We start from the raw sequence: 24,191 nt of genomic DNA, 5'->3' as shown, positions 1-24,191 counted from the left end.
TGACCCTCCCCTCCGCGAACCTCGCAAGCCGTTCAAGGTACCGCAAGGCCCAGGCGACCTGATTGGTATTGGGCAAGTAGAAGTTGGCGACCGTGTACGTCGTCCCCCAGAGTGCAAACTTAACTAGCACGTACCTCCCCTGTGGGTCTGCAACCTGGTCAATCACGCTGACAGGTAGGGATTTATGAAATGCCACAGACACCCCTTTGGACTTCTGAAGCGGATTAGAACTGTGTATCCATCGGTTGTAGTACCTGTTGGAGCAAGCAGGGACAGAGTCGGAGCAAAAATGAGTCTCCTGGAGTAGCAAGATATTGACATGGTGCTTATGCATATGATACAGAACTTGCCCCCGTTTAGAGGCTACATTGAGGCCCTGTACATTATAGGAGCCTAGGGTCAGCCGGGGGCGAGTACTTACCGTGTGAGCCATAGTGGGACACGAGCGGGCAGGTAGAGGGTAGTAGGTCACCAGGGGTATGCAAGCCGAGCCTGGAAAAAGGGGGTCGGGGCACAGAAAAAGGAAATGGTAGATGGAAACCCGGAAAATAGGAAAAGAAAAGAAAAATAAAAATAGAGAAGGAAAGGAGGGGAAAACTAAGTGGTACACTGAGGAGCAGACAGGGGGGACTCCAGGGAAGGAGCCAAGGAAACTATGGCGCCTGAATACAGGACACCGTACGTTACATACGATACGGGCACAGAACCGTGCTCAACCTATGGGGGGGTGGAAATGTGAAGAGGGAGTTAGAAGAACATGAGTGGGTCCGGCTACACAGCAGACCTAAAAGAATCAGTTATGAGTACACCAAAGAAAAAATGACAATAACAATAACAACAACAGAGCTCAATACAGGGAGAATGGGAAAGATGCCGAATCGCGGCTATCGGGGGTGAAAGTTACAACCTCATGACATATGGCAGATCAACAACAAAATAGCAATTGAAATATTAACTGACAAGACAAGATCCAGCAGAATCATGCGGCGTCAGGTGTCCCCCCCCCCCCCCAAACCCCAGCCGTGCAGAACAACAGCAAAGGGCAGGAGGAAGGGCAGGTTAAAACAGTAAGTGCAGGATGCCATGGGGCGATGAGCAGTAAATATGGAGAAAAATACATATACCAATTGTCACCAACTAGAAGTAGCATCATCATCGTATAGCAAGCAACACCAGTAACATGAGAAGCAACTAAGAACTTGTGGACCAGAAATCATCAGCGGTAATGGTCACTCCGCGACCCCCTCAAACCCTAGCCAGATATAGCAATGGCAAAGGGCAGAAGTAAGGTCAGTCTCCGACGGATAAGGCTGATAGCTGTGGATAGAAGCATGGTAGAGCGGGAAATGGAAAACAGGTGGTCAACAGACAGGGTCCGGTCACATCAGGACAGTCAGTGTAGAGTTCGGCATATGCGGCACTCAAGCTTCCGGTGACTGAGGGCGACTAGCCCCACTCCTGGATATGGCAGAGCGTGAGCGGGAGCGCCGTCTTTGAGGAAGAGGGCCAGATGTCCGTGGTCGCGCCCATTCGGCAGGAGGATCCAGCCAGTTCGGAATGTCCACCGGAGTGTGACCCAGGAAGGAGAAGAAGTCGGGTAGTTGGTCAGGATCCGCCAGCATAAACTTCCGGGAGTTGAAAGTTACTTTAATGCTGAAGGGGTGCCCCTAGGTATAAGCTGCCCCAATTTGGCGTAGCAAGTCCAGTAAGGGACGGACCACTCTCCGCATGTGTAGGGTGTTGCGGGACAGGTCGGGGTATAGGTGGATGGAGGAGCCATCAAAGTCTAGAGGACCCTGTTGCCAAGCCTTCCGCATAATTTCTTCCTTCAGGGTGTAGTAGTGAACCCTACATAACACATCACGGGGACGATCATCACTCCTACCTCCAGGGCCCCCCACTCTGTGCACCCTGTCTAGTTCGATGATTGTGGTAGGGGCTCTACCGAGAACCAGATTGAGAATGGCAGTCACAGTGGGTTTAAGGTCCGTGCCAGAGGTAGCCTCAGGGAGACCTTGAATCCTAATGTTGTTGCTGTCGCAGGCGGCAGAGGTGGTCCCGGGAAGCAGCCTCCAGTGCGGAAATGCGGGACTCATGGGCTTCTTGAGTAGCGGTGACGGAGGCAACAGTGGAGTCAGTAGTGGAAATCTGTTGACGGATCGCATTCAATTCAGCATGCAGGGAGAGTTCCATTTTAGAGGCCCAGGAGTCGAAGTCCGACCTGAATGCCGAGAGAAGGGAGGCCGCCTCCGACCTGAGGGCTCCCCCACAATCCCGGATGTCAGGACCCCCATTCAGTGAAGAAGAGCTGGGCAGGAGAGGTGAGGAAGAGGACGTTGCCGGAGAAGGAGGTTGATCCGTGCAACCCGCGTCCACACCAAGAGAGGCCGGGTGAGACGGTGGAGGGGGGGGTTTAACTTTCCCCACTGTGCGACTGGTCGCCATCTTGTCAGGTCTAGGGGAGCGGGGTTCCGTTGGCGCAGTGCGCAGCAGGTAACGTTGCATAGAGCTCTGTTGAAGGTCTGAAGGGTCGGTGGGGTGGGAATTGCCCGCCGACATGTATATGGTAGGTGTAGCTAGACTAATACGTAACTGCTGGAGCCGGATGATCCCATGGCTCAGCACCGTATGACCAGTGTCTTCAAATCAGTTGCCACAAAATCCACACAGGAATATAGACACAGGCAGGTAGTGCAAGTCCGTTAATGCAGGAGAAAATTGAGCATAGCTATTCACAACAAAAGAGGAGCAGAGAAACAGGTAGACTGGCACAGGGATTTGTGAGGCAGGCAGTGGAGCCTGGTGCAATACTCTGCAGAGCTGAGAGGGTGGAGCTGGAAAACTTCACAGCAGCAGACAGGCACTTGTTAGTCTGAGGTATATTCTGCAGGGGCTGTGAGATGGCAGGCAGGTAAGGACATCAATTGAAGGGGGTCAGTACACAGGCTTCAGGACCCCCCCCCCCCCTGTCTGCAGGATAGCAAGAGCCAGAGAGTCTTTGTCCAGGCCACAACCCCCCTCAGCAATGGGAAGCCAGAGAAGCAGAGCGTGGCAGCTACACAATAGGGGGAAGATGGGACCCCCAGTATCCCTCCGTGGCATGGGGTATCCCAGGACTCCCCAGGGCCAAAGGTGGGTGCAGGGTGAGTGGCAAGATGGTGGGCAGCAGCGGTCAAAAACATCTTCTCACCTCCGGCGGGGTCCCTAGATGGAAAGCAGGCCCGGCGGCTAGTGGAGGGTCACTGGGAGGGGAGACCGCCGTGGGGGTGAAGCGGAGTACACCACTTACCGTCCCCGGATCGCGCGGTGGCGGGTCGCGGAGGCCGCGATGGCGCGGGTAGGCCGCGGGCGCCACAATGGCGCGATCCCCTTCCCGGAGGGACGAAATATTGGCACCGATGGCTTCCCAGTCCTTGTCAGCTCCCGGAGAAGGAGTTTCTGTGCCGATCCGGAGGCCAGGTGAGCGGATGGCTGCGGATCAGGCTCTTTCCTGCACGGAGCTCCCTCTTCATGCGGCCATCTTGGCCTGCGTCCGGACACGCCCCCCTGTAGGGTTATTTTAAAGTGCAGATGCCTTTTTAGATTTGGCCAGCCTTTTAGTGTACACAGGAAGCTTGTTTAGGTTGAAAGATTTTAGTACTGTTAGACAAAGGTTAAGTGATTGTAACGGCAGGTTTTTTTTTTTTTTTTATCTTAATGCCTTCTATGCATTAGGATGAAAAACCTGTGTGCAGCAGCCCCCTCTCTATCCAGTGATGTGGCAAGAGAGACTTTCCCTCCTCTTTGGCTCAGACAGCACCAGAGTGCCATTGGCTCCCGCTGTCAATCAAAGTCTGTAAGGCAATGAGGAGAGAGAGGGTTGGGCCTAGCCACAGCTACGTGTCTGAATGGACATACAAAGCTGCGGCTCGGTTTAGATGCCCCTATAGCAAGCTGCTTGCTGTGGGGGCACTCGGCAGGAGGGAGGGGTCAGGAGCACTGAAGAGGGAGCCCGACAAGAGAAGGATCTTGGCTGTTCTCTGCAAAACCACTGCACAGAGCAGGTAAGTATAACATGCTTGTTATTTTTAAGCAAAAAAAATAAAAAATACTTTGGTATCACTTTAATTTGCAAAGCATAGTGACCTCATTAAAGAATCAAAGCCATAGTTTGTGTCTAAAATGTAAAAGTTGAACATTCCTCTGAAGGATCCTTTTCTGAGCTCAACTCACTCTCCTCAATATCTTTCTCAAAGAGGAATAGGAACATCAGGTTTATACTCCTTAATAGATTTAGGCAGAAGGGAGCTTTTGGAGACCGAAAGCTACAAAAAGGCAGAGTGTTTCCCAAAGACATCAGACCTAGTTGTAGAAGTCAGACGGCGGTTTGCTGTGCACCCGAAAGGAGCTGTGTTAATATGGGTCCTAGCTCCAGTTTGGTGAATAGGAATGGACCACAGCCTTAGACCTGTATATCACCCTTCAGTTAACTACATTCCTTGCAACACATACCAAAAAGAGCCCAGAACACAGCATCCAGTACCAGAAGGAAATACTACAGGCTGGACGTACTGATGCAGGCTTCAGATACGACTCCTAAAGTGTAGTTTAGGAGTAAGGGCAACCAATCTGGATAGTGTAGTGAAGAAAGATAAAAGGAATTGGTATAAAAAACTTCTCCTTCTCCAGAGGAAAAAGGGTCCATCACCTTAGCACCCTAGGAAAAAAGCAGCAGTCGGACAAAGGTGAATTGAGTTATATGAGAGTGCATGGGGGGTTGTTCCCAGCAAACCTTTGCCAGTGTGTTCAATCACTCGAAGGTTGCAGCATATAACCCATGGTCTATAACTACACATCCTGTACTGTACCATTAAAATATCCATTTTTTTTACAGTACAGGACACAGGATCTGCAGTTCTTAACCAGGTGACATCCAAAAGCAGTCAATGGGCAACGCAGCAGAAAAATGCCAACAGGCCAACCTAACAAATGGGTAAAAAAAATCTTGACAGAACTCATGGGGGCTTCTGTGCGGGCTCGCTCCTGAGCCACCCTGTCTGCATCTATTGATGCCTATTGATAGTAAAAAAGGATTGGAGGACAATGTCCTGGGTGAGGTGGAAGAAAGGAAACCGCCTAGACGAGAAAAAAAGGCTTTAGGCCTAAGGACAACCTGGTCTTTGTGCAACTCTAGGAAAGGTTTTTTTACAGTCAGTCACTAACTCAAGAGACCCCCCACGCACCAATAACAGTAATGAAAACAGTCACATTGCGAGTAAGGTCAGATTAGGAAACATCACTAATAGGTTCAAAAGGCTTAAGACCCCACAGAGTTAAAGGAGAACATACTGTATGTAGTTGGGGAATGTATGTGACACCTTGCACATGTACCTTAACTAAGGAATGAGAGCCCAACAGTCTCTGAAACTTAACAGCAAGGGTTGAGAATTACCCTTTGATGTTACTCAAAGCCTGATGGGTTCATCTAGACCAGACTGGAGAAAGGACAGGATACCTCCAGCGTTGTACTTCCAAGGATGAAACTTCCTAGACCCGCACCACACAAAAAAAGGCGATGCAATGGTAGATTTCCCCTGATACTAAAGGGCCCAAGGAGAGTCTACCAGGGCTCTGAATATCTGAGTCTGAGTACCATGTCCTCTTGGGCCAATTCAGGGAGATAAACACCAGAATGCCCTTCATCTCGATCATAAGGATCAGATGAGGGACAAGCTGGAAGATTCATGTCCAATTTTCCAGACCTGTCTGAAGCACATCCAGATGCAGAGCTCATTGTTCTGAATCCAGACGCTGACAAATGAGAAAGTATGTCTGCCAATTTTCCATACCTGGGATGTGGACAGTGGATAGGGCCAGAATGTGCAGTTCTGCCAAAGAGAGAATCGTGTCCTCTTACTTTTGAGCGGCACTACTTCTGGGGCTTCCATGATGACTGATGTAGGCCACAGCTGTGGCACTGTCCAACTGAGTTTTTGTTGGGCGACTTCACAATTAAAGGGTCCAGTGATGAACGGACAGCCAAATCGCCCTGAATTCCAGGGAGTTGATAAGAAACCAAACCTCCTCTGACAATCAAGTCTCATGCATCAAAAGGGTATCTAGGGCCTCTAAGCCTAAAAAAGGCCAGCATCCATCAGATGAACTTTCCACATCTTTGTATCAGAAATGGCAAGTTGGATCTAACAAAGACTTACGAGGGTTGAAGACCCAACCCAAGCTCTGCAGAGTCTGCACTTTCCCATGGACATTAGCTGACAGATAGGGAAGACTAATTGTCCAGGTAAACCTAATATGTATCCTCTGGAAACGAAGCAAAGCTAAGACCAGGGGAAAAAAAACTTCCCAGATGTCTACTGAAGCCAGAAAATCCCCTAAAAGGAGAGAGGCAATGACAGACCTGGAGGATTCGATGAGGAATTTTTGACCCCACAAGAAGTTGAGCGTTTTCAGATCCAAAATGGGTTGAAGTTCACCATTTGGATTGGGAACAGTAGAAACTTTGAAAAAGATACTCGCCCAGGACAAGCGCAATAACTGCATGTGAGAGGAGCTGCCGAACACCCGTCGTCGCAGGGAGATAGGTACAGTGGAGAGCATGAACAGAGGAGGCAGAGTCCAAAACTCTGGTTTATAACCACTGAAAAGGACACTCTTACCAAACTGCCTGACAAACCTCCCCCCACTCTGAAAAGTGGGAAGAGAGATTAAAGCCTGATATGGCCGGCTTAAAAGGACCCCGCCTTCCAATCAACCTTTGTTCCAGATTCGGCTTAAAGCTGCAGGCCTGAGATGGACAAAGGAACTTTCCCAATCTCAGGAATAGGTCTATTTGTAGAAGTGCAGGCCTTTTTTTGGGATAGGAGAGTACTCTTACCCCCAGTACTCTCCTTATTGTATACAGTGCATCCGGAAAGTAGTCACAGAACTTTTTCCACCTTTTGTTATTTCACAGCCTTATTCAAATATTTAATGAATTCATTATTTTCCTCAAAATTGTACAAATGATACCCCATAATGGCAACATGAAAGTAGTTCATTTGAAATCTTTGCAAATTTATTAAAAAAAAAAAAACAAAAAAAAAATGACATGTACATAAGTATTCACACTCAAAATTGAGCTCCAGGGCATCCTGTTTCCACTGATCAGCCTTGAGATATATTTTTACAACTTGATTGTAGACCACCTGTGGTAAATTCAATTGATTGGACATGATTGGAAAGGCACACACCTGTCTATATAAAAGGTCCTACAGTTAACAGTGCATTTTAGAGCACAAATCGAGCCATGAAGTCCAAGGAATTGTCTGCAGACAGGATTGTATTGAGGCACAGATACATTTCTAAAACATTGAAGATCCAATGAGCCCAGTGGCCTCCATCATCCATAAATGGAAGAGGTTTGGAACCACCAAGACTCTTCCTATAGCGAGCTGCCCGGCCAAACTGAGCGATCGGGGTAGAGGGGCCTTAGTCAGGGAGGTGACCCAGAACAGGATGGTCACTCTGACAGAGCTCCAACGTTTCTCTGTGGAAAGGGGAGAACCTTCCAGAAGAGTAACCATCTCTGCAGCACTCCACTAATCAGGCCTGTGTGGTAGAGTGGCCAGACAGAACCCACTCCTCAGTAAAAGGCACATGACAGCCAGCCTTCAGTTTGCCAAAAGGCACCTGAAGGACTCTGGACCATGAGAAACAAAATTCTCTGGTCTGATGAAACAAACAGAATAGCCTCGAAGGTGGACACCATCAGGCCCAACACTTGTATTCACGCCCGAAGGGACGACCACATGTGGGCTACAGTTGAATTGCATAATTAAACTTTTCCAGAGGAAGGAACGCTCCGACAAGAGCTAAATCCAGAGTCAGCCCCAAATAATCCGATCTCCTGGTCGGAACCAGGGCAAACTCCCCAAAAATTCAGAAGCCATCCGATTTCCCGCAAACTCTGGAGAGTAATTTCCATATTGGCTGTCAGAGCCGACGGAGACTCTGCTCGCAAAGGAGGTCGTCCAGGTACCTTTTGGGAAGAACGGAGGCTAGACCAAAGGGTAACAACACAAACAGATAGAGCTCCTTTCTCACAGCAAAGTAGGGGAAACGCTGATGCCGGGTGCAACTGGAATGTGTAGGTACTGGCATCTTCGACGTCTAAAAAAGCCAGGGAACCCCCTTGATGCAGGGACGCAACCACCACTAACTCCATCCTGAATTATTGCACCCACACAAAACAATTCAGGGCCTGAGGTCCGGAATCACACAAACTTGCCTTCCTTCCTGGGAACCATGATAAGGTATGAATAAAAAACCCCCAAAACATTCCCACACCATAACCAGGATGATCACGACAACAAGTCCTGCCCTGCCCACAACCGAGCTTGCAGGTGCACAGTGGAAGGAAGGAACCATTCTGGAGGACAAGAACAGAATTCTATCTTGGAACTGGATACAATCACCTCGTGGACCCACTGGTCACTGACCCGGGAGCTTCACGTCTCTGGAACGAACAAAGACATCCCGCCAACCCAGATATGGATGGCGGCAAACCTTCAATCCGAAGGGGCCATGTCAGCAGGTCTGGAGAAGCCAGACCAAGGCCGCTAAGAAGCTGTGAGGGGCTTGGAGCCTTTTTCTGAAGTCCCTGAGGGACAAAAAAACTACTTATGGGCTGAAAAGGAAGTCCCACTCCGCCAGCAAGGCACCTTCCCCTTCCCAGACCGTGGAAGGAAGGTACTCTTACCCCCCTTTTAAACTCTTAATGATGTCACCCAGGGTAGCCCCAAACAGGCAATTTAGTCAGGGCCTTCTTGGAGGTTTGATCCACAGACCAACATTTAAGCCACAAAATGGGCTGGGACTGGGCTTTAAAAAGCTAATAGGTAGCCTCCAACTCAAGTTTCCTATTGCACTGCCTGTCCCCTTCCATAAAAAGTTCTGATCTAAGTTGGCCAAGGAACAGTAAAGGAAGAAAAATGCAACAAGCAAACTAATAAGATCACTTAGCAAATTAAGAAGAAAATGCAGTTCGTCACCAGATGCGGCATATACTTTCTATGCGGGATCAGATCAGGCTCCTTGCTCCAAGCCACATACAAAGACATTTTCCATCTCACAAGACTAACACACTCCTGTTCTCTAATCTTTCTCTATCCTTTTTCTTGCTGTGACCCTGGATGGATGCTCCTTCCATGAGGATCACCAGCTAGGGTAAAAGTTAGAGCAGCAAAGAGAGCCTATCTGTAAAAAGGTAATGGAGGAGGCACTCTCATGTTCAGAAGTCTATTGCTTCTGTTTCTTGTGACTTGCAAGTGGACAGTATTTCTGATGTGCTGGTATGGGGTAGAGAGGAACAAAAGGGCTATAAAATGGAGGCTGTGTGGCCATACAACAGCAGACACATATGGTCATGCAGATAGTATATTGAACTATCCAGTTAATATTACCAAAGTATCCTTCATGGCAGTAAGGAAGACTATATTAGCTAAAACGGAACACCATTTAGTAGCTATTGCTATCACTCCATCTGGCTGCAGGAACTATGAAAGAAAGCAGGGAGAGAGTGCTGGGTATTTCTAATAAATTCAATAAAAATGAATGAATGCAGCACAATGTTGTGATTTGGGTTTAGTAGTGTTGAATGAAATTCTGTTTTTATTTTTTTGGCACAATTTCTATTTCAATTTCTCCTTTTCACCCAATTCTTTAAATGATCTTTATCTTTTCGGGGCTAACTGATTCTCTTTTAAGTCATAAAATTCTCTTTATGTGGGCTTTTTTATTTATTTTACTCCTATTTTATGTTTGTACAGTTCTCCTTGTTAAGGATTGAATACTTCTAGGGAAACCAACAAATGCACTAACTGTATTGGTCATTTAGGATATTTAGATAATTATGATAGGATTATGTATATGTTGTAATTAACTGACCAGTGGCGGCTGGTGTATACAGGGCGCAGGGGCGCCGCCCCCCCTTATCCATGCGTCCGACCCCTAATCTACATGCGGAGCGCCGGACGCATTGAGTACAATGGGATTTTTTTTTTTTTTTTTAGCCATGCAATTAGAGTCAGAGGCTCTCACAGGCTAAAAAAAAAGGGTGGACCCGGGGCGCAGAGCAGTGCGTCCCGAGCCCACCCATTGTGTGACAATAGCGAATGAAAATTTGCTATTGTCACATGGATCCTCCTCCTGATTGGCCGAAAGGCAAACCCCATGCCATTGGCTGGGGAGGAGGCGGGAGTCGTGAGGACAGAGGACTCGCCGCCGCACCGGAGAAGCCGCGAGCCGCCGCTGTGCCCTTGTTGGCCCCCCCTCCTGGATCTTCCCGAGATGCTGAAAGTCACTCTGCCCTCCTCATCTTCCTCCTCTTCCACTGCCTTCTCCTCCACCTCCTCCACTTCTTCCAGGTCCTCCAGTGCTGCCCCCGACTACTGGATCGATGGCTCCAACAAGGACACCTTGGCCCATTACTACGAGCTGGAGTCCGAGCTGGGACGGTAAGTGGAGGGCATCCCCTGTCATGTCATGGAGGACATCCCGATGCTGCTGTCTCCTCTATGGCTGGCTGTGCCATGGGGGGTTCCCTGTCTGATCAGAGGAATACCGGGGGAAAGTTGTACTGGATGGAGGTACCAGATGTCAGCCTGCTCCCTCCTACATGGCCAGCAATGGCAGGCTAGGAGAAGACAAGGGGTACCATACATGGTCAGGGATAAGGACACTATGGTCAGAAATGGGGGCACTGTGATGGCCAGGGATATGGACACTATGATGACCAGGGTCAGGGAAGCTGTTATGGCCAGGTATGGGAATACTATAATGGCCAGAGATGGAGATGCTGTAATGACCAGGGATTGGGGGTGTCAAGACAGCCAGAGATATAAATGTTGTGATGATCAGGGATGGGGATGTTGTGATGACCAGGTATGGGAGTGCTTGGATGGGCAAGGATGGGATATGCTTTGATGACCACAGATGAAGATCTAATGTTGGCCAGGGATAGAAGGTGCTTAGATGGCCAGGGATGGATATTTTGTGATGGCTGGGGATGAGGTTGCTGTTATGGCCAGGGAAGGGAATGCTGTTTCGACCAGGAACTGGAATGCTGTGGCAGCCAGGGATGGAATTGTTGTGATGGCCAGGAATGGGAACACTGTGATGGCCAGGGCGGAGAACACTGTGATGGCCAGGGCTGAGAACACTGTGATGGCCAGGGCGGAGAACACTGTGATGGCCAGGGCGGAGAACACTGTGATGGCCAGGGCTGAGAACACTGTGATGGCCAGGGCTGAGAACACTGTGACAACCAGGGATGGGAATACTAATGCTGCTGGTGGATCAGCACAGCGTCTATGGAGGGATCGGACTGGTAGGGTGTCCGGTGTGCGCTGTGTGCCGCCTCCCCCTCCCCCTCATTGGTGTCAGTGTCCATAATAATAACCCCCATCATTGGTTTGTTTGCGCCTCCCCCCCCATCCCAAAATTTTTGAGCACCAGCCGCCACTGCAACTGACCCTAGATCAAAAAGGCTGGCATGTTTGAGGCAATTTGCTATTCAATGCTGATATGCTTGCACTATGAATGATGATCCACAATGAATATATGTGATATGCAATACATAGTGGTGTGCAAGTCTGAAAAAAATATTGATTCCCAATCAGTCAAAAACTGTTTGTAGTGGCACTTTATAGTCCCAATTGCATATGTTATTTACATTTTTTTCCAAACCCTTTCATATATTCTATCCAAACACAGTTCTGACATAATTATAATTTGATTTCTAACTGAAATTTTTATAAAGCATGACGAAAAAATTGCATTATAGCAAACCTTAGGTACTCCATGTTTCTTTGGACTATGAAGAGAAGCCTGTCCTTGTTTTCCGTCATGTTCTGTTGGGTCCAACTTATTATTTTCTGTTGCAAAATGTTCAAAAGCTTCCTGGCATGACATCCTTGACTTGTCAAACACAACCTTCTTTGTACGTGGTACAACGTAGACTGTTGGAACAAGCTGTCTTGGCTTGAATTCACCTTCTTCTGTGAGGTCCAAAGAGAAGTCACTGCCTTTAAGAATAGAAATAGAAAATAAATCAGCTTAAATTAAAGCCCAAAACATACTTTTTGAAATATTTTAGTCGTATATTGTGTGGCTTTGAAAAAAGTACTACATGCCGGAGCCTTTTACAGCACACACCAAGGCAATGTGTTGGTGTTAACTGAAACAATAGAAAACAGCAATTTCCCTTATTTAATTTGGTTGCAAATCCTTACATATACCCAGTGAAGAGACTACTCTCAGATAATACACAAAGATGAAACAAATCCTCCTACATACGTTGCACCTGTTTATCTGCATTCTTCTTTTCTCTACAGTCGTTCGAAATGCAGAATTTATATAGCTTGTCTGAACTTCAGAAACAGGGAAAGGGAGCTGAATTTACGCTCTACAAATATCAGTGAGGAGAGCTAAGAGCTATATGGAGGGAGAGGGCTTACCCCCACTTCAGTGTGTGTGCTGGATCTCCCTCTTGTTGTCAGGGAAACAAAGTGACAGCAGAAGGACGAGGCAGCAGACAGAAATGACACTTATGGCTCTGGATTGAGACAAGTGCACACTATAGAGGGATAATGCCATTACTCTTATGCACAGACCTATACAGGCTTGACATATTCCATGTCAACAGGGATGCATGGCTGGACACGTCCCAGCATCATAAATCCATCGGGGGACATACCTATCCTACTACTATTTTACAGATGACCTGTGCGTTTCTGACCTCATTCTGGAGATCCTCGTGGGATTTTCTGTCCGTGGAGCTCTTTTCTCACTGTCATTTGCCATACCACTGTGTATTTGGCTTATAAATATTGAATTCTCCCCTGGAAACCCATACAAATATTAACATATTGCTTTAGTCTATCCTGTATAGACCTAATTTGATTAGCATATACTCTTGGCGGCCATAGTCAATTGAAGGCCTTTTTCTCATCCACCAAGGCCCATCTTTTTGGTCTCACGTCCTGGATTTCACAGAGGTCTTACATATCTGTCTGAGCTCTGGTGTTTTGTGGACCATTGAGAAAGGCATTTGGACCGAAACGCGTCTAGTCCGATCCAGACACCTCAGACCCTTCTGGTTCCAAGACGTATCTATGACCTTGTTTTTATTATATACTTGAGATGTGATTATGTACAATTTATCTTTATTATATGTGGAATAAAATTTATATTTTTTCATACTCAAGTCCTGATTCTTGCCGTTGAAAGTCCCAATCCTCAGGGGTTATTGTTGTTCCATATTCATCAGGGATGTTGGCAAGATCCCAGGTTTAAAACACAGAATTCGAATTTATCTTCTTTGTTTATATTTCATGTCTGAAGTTGACCACCATTTTAAAGTGTTACTAAACCCAGGACCGTGCATTCACTATATCTGATCTCCCACAGTACTCAGAACATGGAAATGCAATTATTTGAGTAAATATAAGCTGCTAAATACCTTTTCTCATCAGCAGTATATAGCAGTTTTGTGACTTTTATGAGTGTCTAGTTAAAGCTTGTAGGACTTTTAATTCTGAACAGACTGTCTTATCAGGATGCCAGATCCCTGACACTCTTAGCTGGACAGTGCTGATTGGCCCTGTGCTGATCACATGCACCCTCCAAAAAAAATAAAAATCAATACACACCAAACTGAGCATGTGCAGCCTGTTCCCTGGCTCTGCATTGATAAGAGCATAAGATCCCAGGAGCCAAACATCAGAACAAGACCTGCTGTGCTTAGACAAGTGGCAGTCTCAGCCTGAACCTCCTGCATGCCACGCCACAAACCATTTCACTCCGCCCACTGGAGCTTACTGTCAGTGGGCAGAGTGAAACACATTTGGGGCGTGGCCTGGTGGGGGTCCAGGCCGAGACTGCCACTTGTTTAAACACAGCAGGTCTTGTTCTGATGTGAGGCTTCCAGGAGCTTCTGCTCTTATCTGTCATTGTCTGGAGTAAGGGCGGGTTTCTTCCCAGTCAGCACTCATAGCAGCAGGCACAGGACTAGACTTCCTAGCAGCCTGAGCAGCTCACATACATACCATGGATTCGCCCTGACTCTGTATTACCTGGAAATATATTAGGGACAGTGGAAGGAGGAGAGGATCAGAGGAGACAGGATCAAACAGCTTTTTTACACAATGCTAGAGGTTTAACATCTTTAGTTCCACAGTGAAAATAACAAGCGTGCTTTACTGCATATACAGACTAATTTTACTTTTATGGGTTTGGTAACACTTTAGGCATTGGACTGTTTTGGGAAAGACTGCCCAGGGCAGTACCAGCATATCTGGTGTGATCAAGCCCTAAGTGAACCAAGCTTCGGTCCATCAGACAACATTGCATTGAAGAACACAGACTAGCGATCTGCAGATATGCAAGGATACACACACAATAGTAAAAAAAAAAAAAAAAATACACAATATTAAAAGTGAAGTGTGGACTTTTTATTTTATCTTTTTTTAGAATCATACTTAGGTGGATGCATCGTTCAGATGCTGCATCTGTCCCCGCCAGCCCAGCTCTAACACTGAGAACCGAGCGATTAAACATCGCTTATTGCTCGGTTCTCTGCTCTATGCCCTGTCCCCCCACCCTCTCGGTCACTAGAACGCTGGGCTGTGGAAGGGGCGGGAGCGGCCGGCTTAGGCTCTCAGTGGCTCGCTGAGAGGCTGAGCTGGTGCCGGTCCTGGCATGTGGGCGGAACCCATCTTCACTGTAGCAATCTTGCCCGAGTCTGGACTGGCTCTGTGACTTCAGCCGACAATGGGCTTCAGCCGGCTGTCTGCTGAAAACAGTTTGCAGGAGTGCAGGACGAACTGCACTCCTGTCATCCACAGGAGAAGTACAACCAAAGGAGCTTTGGCTGTACTTCTCCTTTACCATAAAATTGACAGATTAAATTTAGAATAAATATCTTTTTTTTTTTTTTGAGAAGTATTTGCTGCGAATGCCTTTTGGTGCCAAATGCCATAGTGCTTGGCAGGCAAAGCTGCAATGCCTTTCTTTTGGCCCATCACTGGCCAATTACAATGTGCAGGGGGCAAGATGGATGACAAGCTTTGGCTCTGGTGATCTGAAATTGCTTATATTATCCTCTCTGGGGACCCCTATTCCTTTTTATCTCTCACCCCCCCCCCCCCCACACTCCTTCTCTTCTTTCTCTTCCCTGCTTTATTTAGTTCCTTCTGTTTCCAACCCCCCTTCACTCCCCTTCCTCCATCCTGCTAAGCAACATACCGCTATCTTGGCTGAGATACCAAATAGTCTTGATTCCCCTCTACGCCTTTTTCTACAGATTACTTTAACAGCTTAGTTGCAATTAAATTTCCACTATAAGGGGCTTACCCTCTTGATCACATATGTTTAAAAGTACTACCTGATGGGGCGTGACCGGAAGTCCACCGGACCAGACGCTTCAGAGCGGAGCTCCCGCGGCATCCGAGCAAATCTGCCCGCATCGCAGCCCACACACTAGGACCTCCGCATCCCCGCACCATCCAGTGGGGAAACACACCCAGTACCCAGCGCTGCCTTTAATTTGGGCAGGAGCACCATAACTTATTGCCGCTCGGTGTGAGGCCTACTCCACCGCCCGCGCCATCCCGCTCTCCTCCATCCGGTCGCCGCGGGCACTGAATCGCACCATCCGAGCCTGGGTAAGCTGCCCTAACACTCTGCCCTGGGACAATTTCACAGCACTATCAGCCTGAAACATCAGTAGGGTGGGGTGTCTGGAGCAGAAGCAGCATATTTGGGCCTTAAACGTTCCGGCCGCCCTCTTGGTACCTGGCACCTCCTTCCTAGTGACACCCAGCTGCAAGGATCCCTTTGAGCCATCTCTGCCCTCGGTATTGCCCTCGTAGAGCTCAACCCCAACCCCAGGCCCAGCTTAGTGCCCAGTAACAATCTGAATCTTGCTACAATCACTGCACATCACCCGGTCCATAAAGCAGGCCTAGGCCTGCAGTGAACTTTACTATGCAGTAATCTATTAACCCTCTCCACGCCCACAGTATAGGTCCCCAGCACCAAGCAGCTCCTTTACACATATCCCTGTGAACTTTTTACAATCCAGATACATACGGATGCCAGCAGGAAAACACAAGGGGGCACCCAAGCCGGGCAAAATGCCAAATTTTTTCCCTCACCAGCGCCGCCCGTCCGGCCGTGGCGATATTGGCGGACGCACGGGCAGGGCACATGACTCTCCATCCATGTCCCCCTTGGCTGGAGTCTGCAATGGGGGCGCCACCTGTAGTTCTCCTCCACCATCCTCCTCATCCAGTCCGGTAAAGAGCAGACCGCGGAGGCAGGATGATACAAACCTTACCATGGAGGTGAGTCCCATTTCCCACTCATTGGATACTACAAGGGAATTGCAAGACTCTCTTTCTGACTTCCCCACTAGGGGACAGCTGGTAATGGGGCACTTTACTAAAGGATATGATGATATCTCTGAGAGCTACTATCCATGCTGATAACATGTCCCTGGCCCTCCATTTTAAAACAGAGGTCACAGCTGTTTCTGACAGAATTACTCACATAGAAAGAAAGATGGGGGAAATCACTACTACCTTTAATAATATGGTGGATGTGCACAATAAAAAGGGACTCTGAAATACTCCAAATGCAACGCAAACTAGCTGATTCTGAAGACAGAAGCCGCAGAAACAACGTCAAAATTCGGGGTATCCCGGAATCAGTCGGACTTAAAAGGTGGTCAGTGATTGCAGCGCTGCTTTAAAATAATTCTGCAAATATGCTTAAATTCATGTAATCAAACAATTCATCAAAAATTCATATAAATTCATATAAGGTGCCTCAATAAAATATAAATGTCCATATAACAATCCTCCCGAAATAATAAGGTGCTTGATCCGTGCTGTATGCGGGGTTGCCCCCTTTGGTTATCTACTTACCACCAAGTGGTTAATAGCAGGCATGTAATGTTGTTAGACTTTGCACACAGCTTATCCGGTGTATATGGGAAAATTGTTGCTGTAAAGATCCTCAGATGCCGTGATATATCCCGAGTATCCTCATAAAAGAAAACTTTATGCCTTGACTGGTCACCTAGTTCTCCCATAGAAATGTAGCCATGGACTGAAGTTATGTCTCAGATGCCTTGCTGGTCCTTCAGCCCAGATGGTCCAGGACCAGCAAGGCATCTGTAGTCCATGGCTACATTTCTATGGTAGAACTAGGTGACCAGTCAAGGCATAAAGTTTTCTTTTATGAGGATACTCTGGATATATCACGGCATCTGAGGATCTTTACAGCAACAATTTTCCCATATACACCGGAGAAGCTGTGTGCAAAGTCTAACAACATTACATGCCTGCTATTAACCACTTGGTGGTAAGTAGATAACCAAAGGGGGCAACCCCGCATACAGCACGGATCAAGCACCTTATTATTTCGGGAGGATTGTTATATGGACATTTATATTTTATTGAAGCACCTTACATGAATTTATATGAATTGTTTGATTACATGAATTTAAGCATATTTGCACAATTATTTTAAAGCAGCGCTGCAATCACTGACCACCATTCATAAAAGAGCACTAGCACTTTTCACTGCAGCTAGCAGCTTAAATTAATATTTTTTACACTAAACTTAAGCACTTTAACCACAAGGTTCACATACACCATAAGCGCGAGGTCCCACAGTCCTACAGTCGAACTTAAAAGCTTATTTCATTGATGTCCTCAAGGGGGTGCTGCCTGAATCCCCTCTTGAGGATTTTATCGCATCCACGGGCTGCCCAAGCCTCCACGTGTCCCATCCCATCTGCCACGGGACACCATTGTCTGCATTCATTTATATCACATTAAAGAGCAATTTATGCTCGCCACAAGAAGACGTGAGAATCAATCCCCTGCTCTGCGAGATCTTTCTTTCTTTGCTGACCTCTCTGCCTTCACGCTACAACAGAGACGACAACTTGCCACTATTACCAAACCTTTTAACAACCACAACATTTCCTATCGCTGGCTTTATCCTACGAAGTTATTAATTATCAGGAATGGTACCACCCACGTTGTCTCCTCTGTTAAGGAGGGTATCTGCTTGCTACATGAATGGGGCATTCTAGACCAAGATCCACCGGGGCCCAGTGCGTCCCGCCAGCCTCCACCTACTGTTCATCGTTCTTCAGATTCGGATGAGGACTGACCGACAGCTCACTCAAACCCAATCAAATAAATGCTGCACGAGGCTGAGGAGTATGGCCATATTGCTACCTTCACTTAACCACCCCCCCCCGTGCTTTAGCGATAAATATATCGCACAGATTTGCATGCAAAACGCTTTATTGTTCTAGTTTGTGTTCCTCCTGACTTTTATTACTTTGTTTTTTGTTTTGTTTTTCTTTTGCACAATATTGTTCTCTCAGCAGTACTGTATTGTCAGCACTTATTACGGATCCTGCCACTGATCCCTCAACCATTAAAGAATTGCACCACGGACCACTGCCTTGTCGTCTACTGACATCGGAATATTTCTCCACCAACAACGACCACACTGAGTGCCCCCAGTCTTCAGATACCTCCTCCTGGACTACCGGACTTTACATGTGACTGTAATCTGTATAGCTCTTTCTCATCTCTATTCCTATTTCAGCACCATTCCACTACAGACCAAAACATTTCCCTAAGATGCCTTTCACCATATCCACACTCAATGTGAAGGGTCTAAATAGCCCCTACAAAAGGCAGATGGCATGGAAAGAAACACTTAAGCTGAAATGTGATGTTATGTGTTTCCAGGAAACTCATTTAGCAAGTCAGAATCAACCTTTCACCATAGTAATTTCCCTCATGTATTTGTGGCCAATGGCCCCTCCAAAAAATGTGGGGTTGCTATTGCCATTAGGAACACTGTGCAATTTCAACAAATAGAAACGCACTTGGATCCCTCTAGCCGCTATGTTATACTAATAAGTGATGTTAACAACACGAGATTCACGTTGGTCTCGGTGTACCTACCTAACACAAAACAGCTTTCCTACCTGAATAGGATATGAAAAAAGGTTGTGGCAGTGAAACAGGGACATATCATCATCTGCGGCGACTTCAACGCCACACCGGCCAAGGATTTAGACTTTACCACTGTTTCCAGTAAACACAATCGCAAAGTACATCTGTCACACTTCCTATCCTCATCTGAACTGTTCGATGTATGGCGATGCCAGTATTCACCAGAATGCGATTAGACCTTTTATTCTAATGTGCACCATTCCTATTCCCGTATTGATGCATTTTTGGTAGATAGATTTCGGCTTCAGAAGGTTACTAAATCTACTATTCATTATATAACATGGTCAGACCACGCTCCAATCTCCATTAGTGTGGGGGAGATGGGCTCCGAGACACGGGCGAATAGATGGCGCAATTATGTTTATGTCAGGTCTCAACCTGAGAATGTTCACAAACTAAATTTGCTTCTTACCGAATATTTCGCCATCAATGTCGCCTCGGTTGTCAATCCCTTCACGCTATGGAACGCCCCGCCCACAAGGTGTATATTCAGGGTCTGCTTATTCAAATGAGCGCCAGGCACAAAAAACAGCTATCTAAAACAGGTGGGTGACATCCTCTCCACTATACATAACTTGGAAAATATTAATAAGAAAAACTCCTCCCCAACAATTCGTGAACAACTATTTGAAGCCAGAAAGTCCTTGCGGTCCCTACTAGCTAAACAACACAACAACCACATCCGCACACTAAAAGGCGAAATCGTACCGATACGACAATAAGGCAGGGAAACTGCTAGCCTCCCGAGTTAAACACAAAACCACTAGTCAGAGAATCCCTTTCCTATATAATTCCAGCTCTGGTAAAAGTGTACAATCCAAAAGAAATCACTGACACCTTCAGCAAATATTACGAATCCTTATACAACTTACGCTCGGACCCCTCTACCGCCCAGCCCAATGATACGGCTATCTCAGATTTCTTGTAATGTATCTCGTTGCCGTCCCTTTCCCAGTCTGATTCGTCCTAACTGAACTTACCCTTTACAACCACGGAAATAGAAACAACCATTGCAAAATGACCACATAATAAATCTCCCGGTCCTGATGGGTATTCTATCAGATGTTCTCTAAAACGCTCTCTCCCTTTTTATTACAAACCTTTGAGTCAGCTAAATTAAATGCCAACTCCCCCCCCCCCCCCCCCCCGAGATGTTAACGGTGATGGTTATAACTTTACCTAAACCAGGGAAGGATCCCTCCACTCCCCAAAATTTCCGTCCAATTTCGTTGTTGAACGTCAACGTGAAGCTGTATGCTAAACTAATAACGAACCACCTAGCCGGACTTTTACCTAACCTGATCCATCGAAATCAGGTGGGCTTTGTACTTGGGAGACAAACTACCGACGCTACCAGACGAATGATAAATCTTATTCATACAGTGGAACGATTAGGGAAGCCTTCTCTGCTTCTCACTTTGGATGCAGAGACGGCTTTCAATAGGGTTAATTGGGGCTATTTGAGACAAGTATTACATAAATTTGGTTTTATAGGCCCTGTATTAAACGCGATCATGACCTTATATTCCTGCCCATCAGCTTTTGTGTACACAGAGGGTATGTTCTCTATAAGTTTTAAAATAACAAATGATGCTAGACAGGGGTGCCCATTGTCCCCCTTGATCTTCGCCCTAGTCATGGAGCCCCTGGCGGAAAGGATTAGATCTGATCCACGCATTCGAGGCATAGAGTCCCATGTCACTCAACACAAAATGTCCTTATTCGCAGACGACGTCATACTAACGCTCATTGATCCTATGAAATCTTTACCTTATGCCCATCAGACCCTACTACAATTTGGTGACATATCATATCAACGCCTCCAAATCCAATATCCTCGGTATAAATGTTGATATTGCTTCCGCAAAATTCCTACAAAATAAGTTACCTTATCCATGGACCACGGGCCCCTTAACATATCTGGGTATAAAACTTACACACCCACTCGCAGATATGTACAAAACCCACTCTGCCCCATTGATACCGCCGATAACACGGGACCTCTCCACAATGCGCCGATTTTACATCTCTTGGTCGGGCCGCTTAGCTGCGTATAAGATGCTTATTCTACCAAAAATTCTTTATATCTTTAGGACGATTCCGATACCGGCGCCACTTTCATTCTTTTCTGCTTTTCAAAAACAATTATCCCAATTGGTCTGGGACGGCAAGAGGACACGCACGGCCCTGCGGTTCCAGATGAAACACAAACTAGTGGGATGCAATGTTAATGCCGGTGTAACGTTAAAAAAACCATACCCCGTGAAGAAACCATACCCCTCGTCACTTCCGGTCTGAAACAGCAGAGCAGCCAGCAGAGCGCATGCTCAGAGCCCCGGAGACGTGATTGAAGAAGAAAGAAGTTAACAAGTGCGCATGCTCGGAGGGTATGATATGTTAACGGCAGTAATACTTGCGGCGGTAACATTAAAACAGTTCTGCTGCAACATAAATCATCTCTTCTCCTCTCCCTGTCACTTCCCTGATCTCCCCTAATAAATATAAAAGCGGCGGCGGGTGTATAAAATGTAAGTGACGGCGATCTGTGCTCCGTGATCCGCTTTTATATTTATTAACCGAGATCAGGGAAGTGACAGGGGAAGGAGCGGACATGAGGCATGATGCAGAGGAGCTGTTATAATGTAACCGCCGCAAGTTAAAGTACCGTGAGAAATCCATACCCTCCGGAAGTGACGAGGGTATGGTTTTCTCACGGGTATGGTTTTTTCACGGAACACCGGTATTAAGAGACTATCACACGGCGGCTATCCTGGATCAAGCAAGGGATTGGTTTCATAAGAGATCTCTAAAACCCTGGTGTCAATTAGAAATGGAGTGGATGAGTAATAAATCCTTTGGTCTTTTAATTGTTTGTACTCCTAAGCGCATAGGATCACTTTTATCGCCCATTTTGTGATAGGTAGTTTTGTAAGTGTTATTTTAATAATAAATCCTTTACCTCTTTGCTCCTCGCCCCAAATGCTCCAACTTTGATCAAACAAATTTCCCAGCCAAGTGTTCAAGCTACACTTCAGGGATGGTCGTATTTTCTCAATTCTCCAATTGATCTTTCATGCACTATTAATGTACCTATACCATTGTCCTCGCTCCGCTGGGTTATTCCTGATATTTCTGCAGTTTGGGAAAAGAAAGGCATCACAACCCTAGCTCACCTTTACAATAGACATAAATTGATTCTCTTTGTGGATCTTAAAACTAAATACACTCTACTCGCCACAGATATCTTTAAATATAATCAAATCTCCACCTTTTGCAAAACATTGCATACCACGCATGTTTCCATATCGGAAGATCTCTGGAAGTTCTGGCATGCAAACTCTACTAAAGCCAAGGGTATCACTCTAATTTACAATATGCTTAACTCTAAAATCAAATTTTCTAAATTGACTGCTTATATAAAATAGGAAGCAGACCGAGGCAAGACTTTTACAGATCAACAATGGTCAACAGCAATCTCTACCACTTACAAATACTCCAGGTGTTCCAATTACTGGGAATTGTCCTACAAACTCCTCACTAGGTGGCACTACACCCCTTACATAACAGTTAAATTCTCTAACAGTAACTCTAATCAGTGCTGGCGGGGATGCGGACAGGTGGGCACGTTGACACACATGGTGTGGGCCTGCCCGCGTCGGCGCAGCTTCTAGGAGGATGTTTTCAATCTGATCACCACAATTACGGGCACCCGTATCACGCCTACGGTAGAACAAGCCATACTAGGGATGAATATAACCTCATACCCGAAAAACTTCAGATCTATCACTTTGGATATCTTATTTGCAGCTAGATCAGTTATTATGCACAAATAGAAAACAAACGACACCTTCTCCATGACAGAAGTTGTATCCCATATAAAAATAGTAGCTGAATACGAAAAAATATACAGAAGGTAATGTCCTTACGTATGAAACCAATTGGTCCCATTGGTACCTTGCGATTACAAATGGTAACATTACTAATATGTATCTTTACTGCTGAACAATGCTTTTGATTTTATTAGAGATTCTGTATTGTGTGGACTTTGACCGGCCTGGCGTGCCCTTCGGGAATGTAAATGAGAGATGGCTGGAGGGTACGCCAGATTTTGCGTCTATGCAGTTCAGGGCTGAATGATAGTCGATGTTCACATCAACATTGTCTGGTGAGCCTGGGCGATATTCACATCGCCGAAACATGCGATAGAAGACAGTGTGTGTGGAAGGCAGAGAAGCGTGTACTATCACACACAGCGCTGCCAAAGGGAGGGGGCACACGGGACATCTGCAGCCCGGTGTCCACTCGCAGCTATCATCCTCCTGTAACAGCAGACACCTCTCTCCCCACTGGCAGCCTGCACATCTTACTTTCACTGCCAGAGCCGCGCTGATGATCTGAGGTCTGTGTATTGTTATAGATACAGTGGACTGGGGGCACAGTAACCAGGAAGGGCAAGTAGCACACATGATGGAGTGATTGGGGGGGGGGCGCAAGAGGATATGTATTGGGAGGTGCTTTGGGAGGAGAGAGTATTTCTGCTGGTGGAGGGGGGGGGGGGTCCTCTCCCCTTCCAAAGCATCCCATTACATATTGTTTTACCCCCCTCTCCCCCAAATCATAAGATGCCGCGTCCCTCTCAGCACTCTCCCTGAGGAGACCAGAGGAACAACAAGCCCAAAATATCCCAGTGTGGATAACAAGCGATTTTTGACCAAGCTTTCACAGCAAGGTCACAATAATAGAGGTGAGAACCCATCTATAAGGAGAGAACATCTCAAGGTGTCAACACATAGCGGAGTAATTGGAAGCACACCCGCAGAGCCCAGAGCAGTAAACAACTTATAATTCACTAAAGTAGCACCAAAAATCACACAAACTTTATTTCTAATGTCTTATTGTTTTTTTTTTAATATTATTATATGCATTATTTATAGTCACATTGATCATTTTGATAAAAACTGTCACACCTTCTAATATGCACTAATTTGGTGCACCAAGGCAAACACTTGGGATATACAAGGTAGTAACCTTCAATGTAAGTGGATTCTGATTTTAAAGCACAGGATTATTTTTGTATGGGAGGCACACCCACAGAGCAGCAAATAA

The 24,191-nt window shown here is 46.5% G+C and overlaps 1 protein-coding gene across 1 annotated transcript in view; it reads right to left on the bottom strand.

Moving 5' to 3' along the window:
• The window catches only part of LOC309559900 (lysine-specific demethylase 4B-like), a 630,996-nt gene that overhangs the window by 288,560 nt on the left and 318,245 nt on the right, over positions 1–24,191 (bottom strand). The window contains exon 10 of the mRNA XM_082263341.1: positions 11,827–12,062. Within this exon, the coding sequence (XP_082119467.1) occupies positions 11,827–12,062 (236 nt within the window). The remainder of the gene's footprint in view (positions 1–11,826; positions 12,063–24,191) is intronic.

This window comes from Pelophylax lessonae (genome assembly GCF_965119305.1).
Source record: "Pelophylax lessonae genome assembly, chromosome: 1".
NCBI lineage: Eukaryota > Metazoa > Chordata > Amphibia > Anura > Ranidae > Pelophylax > Pelophylax lessonae.
The sequence above is the reverse complement of the archived record's forward strand: the minus strand, read 5'-3'. Positions and strand labels throughout refer to the sequence as shown.